This window comes from Corvus cornix, chromosome 4, assembly GCF_000738735.6.
Source record: "Corvus cornix cornix isolate S_Up_H32 chromosome 4, ASM73873v5, whole genome shotgun sequence".
NCBI lineage: Eukaryota > Metazoa > Chordata > Aves > Passeriformes > Corvidae > Corvus > Corvus cornix.
The window spans coordinates 65,462,324-65,476,420 of NC_046334.1; the positions used below are offsets into that span (position 1 = coordinate 65,462,324).

The window sequence follows — 14,097 nt, forward strand, 5'->3', positions numbered from 1 at the left end:
AGCAAGCAAGCAACTACCATAAGCCCTTTCAAAGCCCGTGGCCGCAGCTATGTAAACTGAGGCACAGAATGAGGCTTCCCAGCATCCCAGCAGATTGGGCAAAACTTGCCCCAGACTCCATTGGAGCAGAACTTGCTTCTGCTGAACTGTGGAGGCCCTGAGCAAACCCGTGCTCTTCAGCATCAGTGCACCACAGCATCCCTCCTACTTCGCTGGACCGGGTTACCTGGAGGGGTTTTGTAGGTGACACACCCCAAGCAATTAGCAAAGTTTGCTACAAGGACACAGCTTACACAAATGACTGCTCCACAAAGCATAGGAAAAGGAGAGCAGCTGTATCTTTGGAAATATTTTTAAACTTTCTTATAATTACTTAAAAGACTAAGCACATGCTGCTGAATGATTCTTCTGAGTTATTTTTTTCCTGGGCTCTTTCTCTATACCTCCATTTCCTTCTGAAAAAGCCTCCAAAAATTCATTACTGCTGGAGTTTTGACCTCCAGAGTGGGATTTCAGCTACTTGGTCAGTTCTATCAAAACTTCACCACCTTTCAAGTGCTCTTGCAGATGAATTTTTAAGAAATACAGAAGTTCACCAGGCCCAAAAGTTTAGGTTTACCTCAGAGGAACTTTTTAAGGAATGCAAATGCTCCTGTTCCCTTTACAATTCCCAAGCCATCTTTGCCCTGGAAGCTACTTGTGATGCTTTTCTGGTACTTGTGATGCTTTCTGAAGTGGGCTTTAAGATCACATGGCATCAGAAAAAAATTGCCATAAAGCCCCAACCTTTCCCCTTCGATTCACAGCTATGCAGCTCCCAAATCCCAGGTCCTCTGCATTTCCCTTGCACTTTTAATGTGCACTCCTCTAATCTTCATTTAATGCAGGCAGCTGGCTGCAAATATCCCCAAACAATGACTTTAATCCTAAGTATCCTGAAGCCCCCCTTTCCTTCCCGCACCAAAACTGAAGGAAAAAAAATAAAGAGAAGAGCCTCAAGACAGCAAGATGGAGAAATCCAAGCTATCCACTAGGCCAAAGCAGCAGAAAGACACAATGAGCTAAATTTTGCTGGGTTTGCTAATTAAAAACGGAAGCTACCCCACTTCGGAGCCAAGGCGGGGAGGTGGGGGGAGTTCTCATGTTATTCAAAAAAATCGGCTTCCAACTGGGACCATATTCACTCCACATTAATTGTCATTCCAACTACGAGTGTCCTAGTTTCAAAATGAAAACTACTCTCCAGTGTAGCTAGTGAAAACTTACACCAGTTTTGAGGCATTAAACAAAATTTATTGATTGCATTTTCCCACCCACTAAAACTTTAATAAGCATTAAACCTCAAACTCCTGGCCCGTTTCCTCCCTCTACTCTCTCTCTCCATAAAAAGGGTCAGGCTCCTCTATATGGAGATTAGGACTTAATGTTTGGTATTTGTTTATGAGCCTATCAATTGCCTTTATTTCAGCGGGGAGAAAAGCACATCTTAAAAAAAAACCCCTCTTGTACAGGGATTAAGAGAGGGCAAAGGTTTAGGGTAGTTTGGGTGGGTTTTTTTCCAACTGATTGTGGGTTTTAGATATATGATGGATCATGTTTATGTGAATGAAAACAAGAAAATATTCCCCTTTTTGCAAGTTTCCCCTGAGTAACATAAAATGCTATTTTTCAAAGACCCCCATTTCTCAGTAATAAGATGCAGAACTTCAAGTCTTCTCTGATGGGCATTTTCAACTGTGTAAAAGGGAAAAATAATAATAATTTGGGGGGCCGTTCTGTCTGCATACTTAGTAAAGAAAACAAAGGTCAAACATTTGAAATGCAAAGGTTGGTGATTAAGCCCAGAAGTCCATATCTATGCATCAAAATGAATAGCCAGATTTTGAGAGCACTTAAGCGATTTAAATGCAGAGCCTGACCTGGCTCAGCATCTTTCAAAACCAAGCTTGTTATTTCAGAGTCTCAAGCGAGATTTAGGTGCCAGGTACCCCAGTTGGAGAAATTTAACAGTAATCTCCTTTCAGGAAGCCTGATCCACTTTAATGTCGCAAATGACAAACGAAGATTTTGTTATTTAAAAAACATCTCTAACTAATGGTGCAACATTTTGTCCTTGTGCTAAACTCAAGTCTTATCCTTCAGCATTATTAGAAAGAGTTGTGAGAGATGGCAAAGAAAAGTAATATCAAAAATTCCTTTATTTCTCCTCTTTAAAGAAGGCTGCTAAAGGGATTAGACAGCTTTGAGTTCACTGCTCTGTTAAATCAACCTTACAATATTTTTTCAGCTTGTTTGACTTGCTGTTTCTGTATACATTTGTGTTTTCACCTTTCTGCATTCAAATCCCACGCTTAGCATTTGTTCTGCGCTTCTCACAGGAAACTTAGTCAGTTCTTTATTTGTATTAAGTCTACGGGGTTATAGGAAACAGACTTGGAAAACAATCCCTAAATTAGCAGGACTTACCGGCTTCCATGCATACGCGCACACACACAGGGCAGCACATACCATCCAACCTGAATGCAGGGGTTTATCACTTCCAGCAGCAGCACCAGGGCATCAGGTTCACCAGGAGGGACCTTTTAATGGTCTCCTGTAACCGTATCTATTACAGCAGGGTTTGGACTCCACTTTACAAATTAAGAGAGAGTTCAAGGAAGTCATGCGTGTCTCAGCTCCCACTGCCTTCTAGCAGTGCCTCCAAATAATCATCTTCTACAACCTGCACCACGTTAGGATCTAGAAATGCCAGAAGCAGGGTAGATAACTCTATACAAAGATATTTTAGCACTGCTGTAAGGAAATGCAGACCCTCTGCAGAGGGCTATTTCCACCTTCCTACAAGAGGATGTGGCTGGTCCTACCTGCATGAACCAGGGATCTTTTACAGGCACTTTGGGATACCTTCCCCTTCCTTCAGACTCTGATTTTCCCAGCTCTTCCTTTCCCTTCCCCACCAGAAACACTTATAAATTCTCTGTGCAAATCATCTAAGAATTAGATGGATGCTGTTGTGATGGCAAGGATGATCAGTGCAGCAGGCAAACCAAGGGAGGAGAAAAACAGCCACTTCTCTCTGGCAGGTGGAACACATAGATCATAAAAACTGAGCCCAGCAGCCACCAAAGGGCTGTATTTGTCTGAAAGTCATGCACCAAAGCTAAGCTCCTGCCATGCTCTCTTGGGTCGGATGAACCACCACCCTGCACTACTGGTGAAGACATGAAGTTGGACAACCTCCCTTGATGTATAACCCATAGATGGAGCAAGAGCTGCATACAGCATTCTGCCCCCTCCACTCCCTGTCCAGGGGTGGGTGGCTAATCCAGGGTCATCTTTTCTTCTTGCCTGCCCTGAGTCACCCCTCCAACTCCTCCTTCTCATGACCAAAACAGCTGGGCTCAAGCATAGGGTGAAGTTATTCCTGCAAAGACTGCACCTCTTGTCTGCACTTCATTTGCTATGCACTGGGGGGAGAAAACCTCAGTTCAAACATTTACATGTATTTTGAAAGCACCTGAGGAGGTTTCAGGACCTTTTTTTGCCAGAACTAACACATTCCACCCACAAGACGATCTTGTTTGGAGCGCGCAGATGACTCCTCACAAGAAGGGTTTGCATTGCATGGAGTCACCAGACCCAGGCAGTGACCCACCACCGAGACCACAGTGGTGGGTACAAACCTGCCCCTTTTTGTGCCTGCACTGAGGGGGACAGGGCAAAGGAGAACCCCTCTGCCACCTCTGTGCTTCCCTCCCCTTCATGAAGACTTTTGTGACGCAGAAGCCCACTACCTCCTCAAATCCCAAGATGCCAGCATGCCTACACTTAAAATAGAGGCAGAAATCTCATCCCTTCACTAAATAATTCACAGGTTGGAGCCCCAGTACAACTACATTAACACTTTCTAGGAGTTACTTTCCTTTTTGACTGGGCAGATCGCAAAGCATTTCTGTGGTAGAAGGCTTTGTATTTGGGTTTCCTTTGCCTCCTAGTTCAAATGATGGCAATACTAATTGAACCACTAGGCAAAAGAAAACTGAGTGTGACCCTTTTGTCAAAACTCTAGGGGCTCCCATTTGCTCCTCCAGCTCTCTGCCCTAACTGGAACAAGGGCAAGAGAAGGTGCTGCTGTCAAGATGCCCCTCTCTGAGATACTCCAGGCTGAAGGAAAGTATCTGTAACACAGTACTCTGTATTTAAACTCCACAGTATTTACTGTATTTATATGATATCCCAGGTTGGCAGCTAGGGGTGCAGGAGAGTGGTTTTACCCAGTATCTTCAAGGCTAATGCCAGTAGCCGCTTACACTCTTCTTCCCCAGCTGGGTGAACCAGGAGCCTGGAAAGACTGAAACATATTTTTTATGCCTGATTACAGATTTTAAGTGCCTGACACCAGGCCCCCACTCCTTACGTTTTGACACTGATGACTTTGGGCTGAGCTGGAACAAACGCTTTGCGCTCGCTCATCACTCACTACATCCCCAGTGTTTAACTCAAAGAAGGTGGGTGATGGATTTGTAGCAACTTTGGGCAGGGATGCAGAGAGGACACCATCTGCTGTTTCTTACTTTGCCTCCACTCCCCACCCCACCTCTTCCTTTCTGTAATTAATCAATTCACAAATCAGGAGGCAAAGTTTCCTTGCAGCCTCCTCTTGCGATCACCCCTGCGAGGCAAAGGCTGAGGACACAGCAGGGCAGCTGCAAGGTCCAAATGCTGCCTGTGGAGCATGGAGCAGCATTCAGGCCACTCAGTGGGAGCACTGGGTTCCCAGCCCTGCAGCTTGTCCCACCCAGGGGCCTCCCAGGGCCCAACCCACCACAAGCTGGAAGAAAGAGGCTTTCTGAATTTTCTTTGGAAAAAAAAATAATGCATTCACAGAAAGCTGTGAATTCATGCATAACACACTGACTGTAAAAATGAAAAGTATTTTTAATTTTTCCCCCCAACTGCATTCAGCTCTTTTCTTACACAGTGAATACTGGAGGTTGGAACAAGGTGATATTTAAGGTCCCGTCCAACCCAAACCATTCCATGATTCCATGGTTCTAAATACCAGCTAATTTATGTACCTCCATTTACCAGATCCCCTCACTTCTGCATGAATCCCCAGCCTATTAACATAGCTATTTAAACTGGACATGTTTTCTTAAACATTCTTCTTTCATAAACTGCCAAGTGACAGTTGTTTACTGTCAACAAGCCTGGGTACTCCAAGACAGGGAGAAATATGCCCTTGCAAAAGGCAGACATATCGGCTACCAAAGGAAGATTAAAATCTGGTGGTTTTCTTCCTCCTCAGAAATGCTTTATTCGCACAGATACTCATGATACTGATCAGGAGAGACGGTACTATGCCTAATTCCAATCATTCTTTTAATTAAAGACAAGCTCATGGAGGATTTATCTTCACTTGAACATGCTAATTGTCAGGGCACACTCAGAACTCCTTAACCTTCTCACCACAATTGGTTTCTCCACTTTTAGCTGTGACACCTCCATCTCCCAAGGCACATCTTGGCTCATCTTACACAGATCCTGCTACCAGCTAGAAACGAAATGCTTTCCCGGGTGAATGTACAGAGAGAAGTTAAAAAAATTTTAAACAAAAATGAAATCACCAGTTCGTTCAGGCCCTACAGTCTCCGCACAAGCTGCTGAAATATTTTGCTGTGAGGCAACTGCTTGTACTTGAGTCTCGCCCATGAAAGCAGGGTTATAAAAAAACCCCCAAAAACCCCCAAATCCTACAGGAAAACTTTTTCTTGTGCTCTGTCTGCCCAGGAAGTGCCAGGAAAGCTCCTCCACGGGCTCGTGTCTGGTGCAGCGTCGCAGGGTTCAGGCTCAGCAGCAAACCCCCGCGGGGGATTATGAACACTTTGCTGGCGCATTGTGCTGCTCGCAGCTTGTGGGGCTGGGGCTGATGCCGGCGACACTGATACAATGGCAGCGAGGATGGGGCACGAGGGGACAGTGGCCAGCACGGCAGCTCAGCTCCATGCAGGACTCTCTACAGAGGCACGGGGGAGGCGGGCGGTGGCTGTCGCCGCCGCCTCTGGTGCTCACGTTTGGGTTGTGATGCTGCCGTGGGCCCCCATCAATGCTGGAGCTCCAAAAAGCAAGATGGGAAGGGAAGGTCTGTGTTACAGCCAGTTAGAGAGGAATGGGAGGTCACTGAACGCCAGTTCCAGGGATCCCCACCCTCAAACTGGGAGCCATTTTACTCACCAGAGTTTCCTCTGCTTGTTAAAATGTTTGGGTCATTAGAAAACTTCCCAAACAATCTTTGCTTATGCTAAATAGCTGCTCCCACCACGATCTGTGAAGGGCTTCAGCCTGCTCCCTTGGAAATCAATGGGGGCTTTTTTTTGCCTAGGATTCAATAGGCGCAAGATCAGGACCTCATTATTATTTTTAAAGGAGTACAAGCAGCAGAGAATGGCAAAACCCCTAAAGAAAGCAATGACCCTCCGAACTGGGAGCCAAATTTGCTATGAAGGATCTTTACAAGCTCTGTCAAGCATCAAAATAAAATTAAAAATCCAATTCTTGGGATCTTTTCAGTTTTCTGACAGGGAAAGCAGAAGGTTGAGAAAGGCTGGCCTCATCATTTGGATCCAGAGACATCTCCCGTAGCTCCTTTTTACTCCAAAGAAAAGCCTTCACAGATGTGTATTTTACCTCCCCCAGGGGGAGTGAGCAAGAGGGGATGAGCTGTCAGTTCAGGGTGATGCCAGCTACCCTTCAGTACCCCGTGGAACAGAAACACCTCCAGGGCTTCACATGACCTCTGCCACACACCACAGCGAAACCCCCAGTAAATCCCCGCTGCAGAGCCACCACCAACAACACGGGGACCAGATGGCTCCTGGGACACGGTCCTGCTACAAGGACCATGCCTGCACCCCATTTTCACAGAGCCAGGTGCCGCCTGCCTCTTGGGAGAGGAGCCTCAGAGATGCTCTTGTCCTCATCACCCTCCTTGGAGCTCTCTGACAGTCAAGTCCTCCCCTTCCTGCCTTTTACCTTACATCACTCCTCCCTCTTGGCATCAGTGAGAACCCACCCACGCACCACATCACCACCACAAGGTTTGGCCCCTAAGCAATACCCAGCTATTTTGCTGTCTTCCCTACACCCAGCTAATCCCAGGTCAACTCCAAAATGCTTAAAATCCATTACTTCTGAATACTAGTTCAATCCTTATAACCCAGCACTGGTCTCTAAAACTTTACTGATTTAACCACATCAGCTGCAATAATTTAGTGAGATTCCTTGTGAACAGCTCAAGGTAGGTCACTGCAATCAAGGCACAACTATAAAACACTTCGCTTTCCAGGGCAAAAGTTTTAAATGAAGATAAACTCGCAAACACTTTCATCAATTATGAAACAGCAGCAGTTGGGAAGCCACCTCTGGAGGTTTCTGGCTTGCCATGGTGCACTATCATTGCCTGTTACTGTCTTTCCCTAAAAGCCTCATACTCAGTTAAGGCACTTCCTGATAGCTTGGCTCCTTGGGTGAAAAGGAAATGAGGGGGAAAAAAACCAAACCAACACGCTGCCATGTGTCAGCGTGACACTGGCAGGTAGTTCAGTAGCTCAGAGTACAACCCCTGGGTGTACTGGTACGAACACCAGTGCTGGGGTCCTGGGGCTGTGATGTTCCCAGGCAAGAGCCTTCAGCACACACGGCAGCCTGTGGAGCTGTGCCTGCTCCCAGAGAGCGATCCTGGGCTGCGTCCTTTCCTCACCCGAAAACTTGGAACCCTTCTCACTTGAGTCATTAATTCTTTTAACCCCTCACAACCTGCAGAAATGGCACAGCCCCAAAATCTCACAGATGCTAAACGTGTAAGCACATGGCAATTGTTTTGCATACAGTTCTGCGTGATAAAGACATCTACTTCCAAGTTTTAATATAACCTTTTTATTTAACCAACTCATAATCTTGCCTTGCTCTCTGGATTTCAGACAGCAAAGCCAGCACATCAGAACTACCTCCACCTCTGCAATCAATACTGCCCCTTTTTTAGATGAATATATCAAACTGAAGCAGCTACTGGATAAATGTTTTCTTACTTAACTGTGCTGCTATTCTTCAAAAATAGCTTTGCTACATTGAGTAACCTGACTGTCACTGCACAAAAAAAAAAAAAAAAAAAAAAAAATTGATTTAACTACCTCCTGGTTAGTTCCTATGCACCTGAATGCAACACCCCTGATAGCCTATCAGAATAATAGGGCAGGTTTACATCTGATTACCTTTCACATTTTAACTACTAAGTTTACTAAAGGTTTTACTCAGCCCCATATCTCACAGTTCTTGTTTGCTTTTGATACTACAGAAACTTCCTGGTCATTCAAGCCAAGGAGCAGATACTTTAGGGGTAAGCACACCAGGAATACAGCATTCACTGCAGGAATAAAAGCCCTTCTTCACACATATAGAGCTTTAAATCATATCTATGGCACTTGGCAACCCGAGCTGTGAGTGTATGAGAAAGGGGACACTGGGGAAGTCAGCTTTACTTCAGAGAAAAAAGTATTTTTTTAACAAGATCACCAGATAAACAGCCAAAAGAGGGGAAACCACTAAACTGATAAGCTATGTAGGAGGTCAAGGAAAAAAACTCAGGGTGTAACAAGGTATTTTAAGGTGCTTTTGGCATTGTGTGCACCTTCAGACATGGTTTTAGCCCAGCGTTTGCATAGAGGTGCTTTCAGATTTACTCTTCCTGCAGTCTGGGCTGCCTGCTGCCACATACCATGAGTGGCTGTGCTGAACCAGAGTCCCATTTGCTGAAAAAAACCCCAATGTAAGGCAAACTTCTACCAGTCACCATCCTCTCTGGCATACAGTCTGGTACATGTAGAATCAAGTTTATCACTGATCACTGCTAAAAGAGATGAAATGACAAACACTGAAACAGCTACATCAAACCACTCTATTGAATGGCTTGGAGTCAGCAGGCAATTTCAAAGTTGGAGTGTTTTTTTAAGGGTCAGAAAAAAAGGAAGAAACAGGTATTCAGAGTCAGACAAACTCCCAGGACATATGAAAAGTTATGAGCATGCAGTACATGAGAGAGAAGACAGAAATCTATTCTAACAGGGAAACAGAATAAAAATAGCCAGATTTGTTGTTTATCTGTACATCAGGTTCGGCCAAGTTGGGAAAAACTGGGGAGGGAATTTTAACTCTATTTTCAGTAGAAACATCTGAATTTGTTATATTCCTGATGAGTCTACCTTATATATAGTAAAAATTGCCAAAATCTAAACTATGACAACACAGCCACTTGTCCATGAAGCCTGATGGCTCATACTCAAGCTCCTGCACTGTATCCCACACACTTCAATGACCAGCCAGAAAAAGCCACCAGCAGGCCATGCCCTAACCTTAGCTAAAATTAAGGTTCAGCAAATGCCTTCAGCCACAGCACTGCATGCCAGTGATAGATCGCTGTCAGAAACACCTTGATCCAACGCTTTTATAAACTGAAAATTTTATTAATTGCTCAGAAACCAGGCTGATTCCCTGTCTTTTAGGATCTCTAAGTGAATAGCAGATGTACAGAATAAGTATTCAGAAAGGACAGCTTTTTAAGCATGTAGGTGGATGTCAAAGTTCGCTGTTATTGACCATATTTTAAAAGGAAAAAATTTTGGTTTTCAGCCTTATAGAAGGGGGAGGTTGGAACCCTCCTTCAGCTTTATGAAAAATTTCAGCTTTGTCCAGGCAGCAGACTGTGTCCCACTGGATGGAAATGGTCTAGATACAGTGGGAATGCCATAATCAAGAGTTCTTTAGTGTTCACCTAATTTCAAAACCCATGTTCAGTCAGGCTTCAGGACAGGCACACTTTCCCAAACAGCACGTGAGGCTTTTTTTGGAGGGAGTTGTAAAAGTTAACGTGCCAGTCAGAGTGGCTTACTTTAATTGCATGATTTAATTAGCAGATCAACACGTTGCTACACAATTTTCAGATTTACTTTCATCACATTCCCTACTCAGCAGTTGCTAATAAAGTCTTAATTAAAAGAAAAAATCCTCAGATTTAATTGGAGTGACCCTTGTCAGTATGCGTAGAAGACTTCCTTCATGTTATACAGCTACTATTGAATACATTGAGTCCATCTCTGCCCTGGAACAGACTTTCCAGTTCACTATTTGGTAGGTAAGAAACAGATTTTTTTTTTTTAAAGAAGCCATATTTCATCATCACTTACTTGTGTCCTCTTATTCTACTGCATATAGTAAAATATGCTAGTCTCAGCATTAAAGACTTAATTAGCTCTTTAGCTGCTGCTGTTCATGAGAACAAATGGATCAATTTTTGATGTCAGAACTATCAATCACGGCTGCCCACTGTATCTAAAACATTTCTGGTGTAGCAGCACCATCAATATATCAGACTCTTTGCAGAGGGTTTGAACGCATAAACCCCAAGGCCAGCTCCAGGAACAGCCAGCGCCATTTGGCACTCGCTTCAATACCCCTATAATTTCAGGATGAACTTTGAAACGCTCAGATACACAAAGCAAAGTGACACAGATCTGCGTAGCCTACACCTTGGACCCCTTGCTGAGCTCACGCTGGAAAGCTACAAGAGCCCGGTTTCCATCAGCTGCACAAAAAACACCTCAGCCGGCACATCATCACTTCTTCCCAAGCAAAAAAGTCACAGGAATTAGTACATGCCTCCCATTAAACTTAGGCAAAATCCCAAAACGGTGCTTGTTCTGTTCTTCTGGCTAAAAAACTGCCTGTGTAGTATTAACTCTGGGTGACAATTTCATTCCTTGCACAAGGAAACTTTGGTTCTTGCTCCTGACAGACTGGGAGAGCTCTCCCCTCCCCTTCCCGCACAAACCTGATCAAACATTAGCAGCCCTCTATACAACTCTTTCAATGCACTCAGACAGCCTCAGTAGCTAACTAGTGCAACACAAATCCTAAAGAGCCCAGAAGTTGCCTTTTTCACATATACCATATGCAAACACACACACAAGCCAGCTACAGGAGACAGGACGGTTATCAGAAGTTTTTAAAAGTGAAATGCTGATGTTTCAGTTGGGCTGCTCTCTAAGAAAACAGCCAGCGTTACTTGACATTCACAAATCGTACGAAGTAATATCTTTATCTGAATACTAATGCAAATTGGACGGGCTTTTTTATATTGATGTCTATTCTGTGGCTGCTGAATAGAGTGACCGCATGCTCAAGGCTGCAAAGGAGTTCACTGACCTCCCTAATCATCTCTGTCATAGCCCCTGAATGACATACACATTCAATCCTGCCTCGCCTCTCTACTTTCATTCATAAAAAAAAAAAAAAAAAAAAAAAAAAAAAGAGGGAGGGGGGAAATTTGACATTGTTCTTCCTGCAGCAGCCCCGAGAACTGGAGAGAAGAGAAACTCAGCCCAGATGAGGCCCCTGGTGTTTTTAGTTTAGCTTCTATTCAGCAACAGCCCCGCCATCTGCCTCCTTCCTGCCAACAGCCGAACACCTCCCTGCGGAGATGTTAAAACCTGCACCCCCTCCACCTCCGCTAATAGCCAGTATTCATATTAGCAAACATACACATACCTCGAGAATGCCTCCCTTCAATGTGTGTTTTATGTAGCTGAGTATAGGCACAAAGCAGTAGCTGTTATAGCCTTCACAGCCCCGTGTGGAGAATTAGATCACTGGGGAAAAATCCTTCCAAGCCCCTTTATGGAAAATAAGGCCTTAGACTGTAAATGCAAAGCCCAGCGAACAACAACCCTCAGTAATGAGCCAATACCCCATGGCCCATTTGACTAGGAGAAAGAATTTGCTTTTTACCATTCAATTCAAAAAGACTGAAAAAGTAAAATGTGTTTTTACTTGGCTCTGAAGGTTTATATTCTTTACAGTTTCTTTTGCACAACCTTTTCCCCCCCAGGTCGGACAGGCAGCGGGTGCCCTCACGGCCACAGAGCCGCTGGCTTTGGCACAGAGCTGGGGAAGCAGCACCGGCTTCACGCTTCCCCACGCACGTGGATGATGGTGGGACGGCCACTGGCACTGAAAAGCTCTCTCCCCCCTCACAGTCCCCGTCCCCAAGAGCTTTCAACAGCTCACAGTGATGGGGCAACTCCTGGAGACATCACTAGGTGTTGGGGTTGACGGGAATCCTCCTGGTTGAGGGAGGAATCCCACTTCCAGGGAGGGCAGTGGGGGTTGACAGTGACACCTTTGCTTTGGAGAAAGCTGACCGAGAGGTAAGAGAGCCTGTCCTGAAGATTTCCACGGAACTCCCTGGAAATCCCAACCCATCTCTCACTTCACAGTCACTGGAGGGACGTTTCCCTCTGTGCGACCTCCAAGTAAGCCACTTGCTACGATTCCAACAGCGTCCCAAAGCTTTAACTTGCAAAAGTACCTTAGAGCACGGGAAGGGTTTAGCACCACTTCAACACATCATCAACCCCAGCTATGGGCTGAAGGTGAGGGTGGAAGCCCAGGGACCATTGAGGCAGCCACCGGGGTTGTTCCTCACCCTCATGAGATCAACTGCCTGAAGTGACAGCACCAATATGCACTTCAGGCTAAGCCAGAGAGAACTGGGGACACTTCGCTTCTGTCACTCTCACCCCTGTGGCCAGCACAGGCTGCCTGCTGCCTTCCGCACACCGACCTCATCTGCTCTGACCAAGTCCCTGCGATGTTGCCCCATAAATCAATTCTTTTGGCTGTGAAAAATGAGCCAAACGAGTTACACTAAGAATCTGGTGTTTTATTAGGACTTTCTTGAAAACAAACCCAACCCCTGGTGTGATTTATAGCTTTAACCAAAAGGGGTATGAAAGTAATGCCCCCACCCCCCAACCTCCACGAAGTCCATTTATTCCCCTGTCACTTTTTTGGCAAACAGGCTTCAAACCCTTTCCTGAACAATGGAAACTTTCTGCCGGGTACATGCAAACCAGAGGACAGGGGGCTGCGAGGGGGCTCCCTTCCATTAAAAAGCTTTGAAAAATAAACAGGGACTCAGGTAGCAGCTGAGGCAGATCAGAAAGACACGATGTTTCAAACCCGCCGTATATTACTTGGAAAGAAGAAAAAAAGCAAAGCCCAGCTTTTGTCCGACGTGTTAACTTTTTTTCACTTGCAACTGCAGTGCTGCCACTCCAGGGGAGATCGTCACCGGCTCTCCCGAAACGCAGTTCCCTTCTAGGCACAGCCGCTTATTCAGCTGCAACCCAGCGTGTACCTACCCGGAGCTGTCGCAACTCCACTTTTGCTCCCAAGATGCGGATATGAGCGACCTTTGCTTACTTTTCCCCACCCGAACGCACGCAGTCAGAGCATTTCCGATGTGCGCCGAAGATGCGCCGCTACACGCGCACGGAAGCATCTTTCCTTCCCAACTGCTGTTACCCACAGGGCGCTCCTTGCACTGCCGTGCTGGGAGAGAGCTCCTAGCAGACAGGGATCCTCTTAAAAGCACTTTGTCCCTCCTGGGCGCCTCTGAGACTACCCCAAGCCACGGCGAGGTGGAACCGCCGCGGCCCCGCGTTCGTAACTCCCGCTCCACAGCCGCCTCTGGCGGTCTCCATCCCCATCCGCTCGCTCAGGGACGGGGACTCGCACCGCAGGACCCGGCCGGGCCGGAGCCGTCCCCGCAGAGCACGTGTGTGCGCGGTCGCGCAGCCCTTACCTGCCGGCTGCCCGCCGCTCCTCGCCGCCGCCGGTGCCTTGCCGCCGCCTCGCCGGCCGCCGGCATCCCGCCGACGGCCGCCGCCAGGCACAGGCACCAGACGGAGCCCCAGGCCGCCCGCATGCCTCCGGAGCGGCGCCGGGGCAGCGCGGCCGCCGCCGCACCGCCCGCCTCAGACATCCCCTGGCCGCCGCATGCTGCCGCCGCTCACCGCTCCGCTCCGCCGCCGCGCTGCCGAGAGAGGGAGAGAGGCGCTCAGCGCGGGGAGGAGGACGAGAAAACCCCCCGCCCCTGGTGCCCACACGGAGGGGAACAGGAAAAATAATAGTAAAAAGGCGGAAAAAGTGGTGGGAGCAGTAAAAAAGTGCAGGGGGCCGCGCGAAGCCGTGCGCCGAGCGGCG

At 46.7% G+C, this 14,097-nt stretch overlaps 1 protein-coding gene across 1 annotated transcript in view; it reads right to left on the bottom strand.

The window, feature by feature from the left end:
- The window catches only part of FGFR3 (fibroblast growth factor receptor 3), a 55,254-nt gene extending 41,363 nt beyond the window's left edge, over positions 1 to 13,891 (bottom strand). The window contains 2 exon segments of the mRNA XM_039550736.1: positions 13,697 to 13,753; positions 13,756 to 13,891. Of these exon segments, the coding sequence (XP_039406670.1) occupies positions 13,697 to 13,753; positions 13,756 to 13,876 (178 nt within the window). The 5' untranslated portion in view covers positions 13,877 to 13,891.
- Between the last annotated feature and the right edge of the window lie 206 nt (positions 13,892 to 14,097).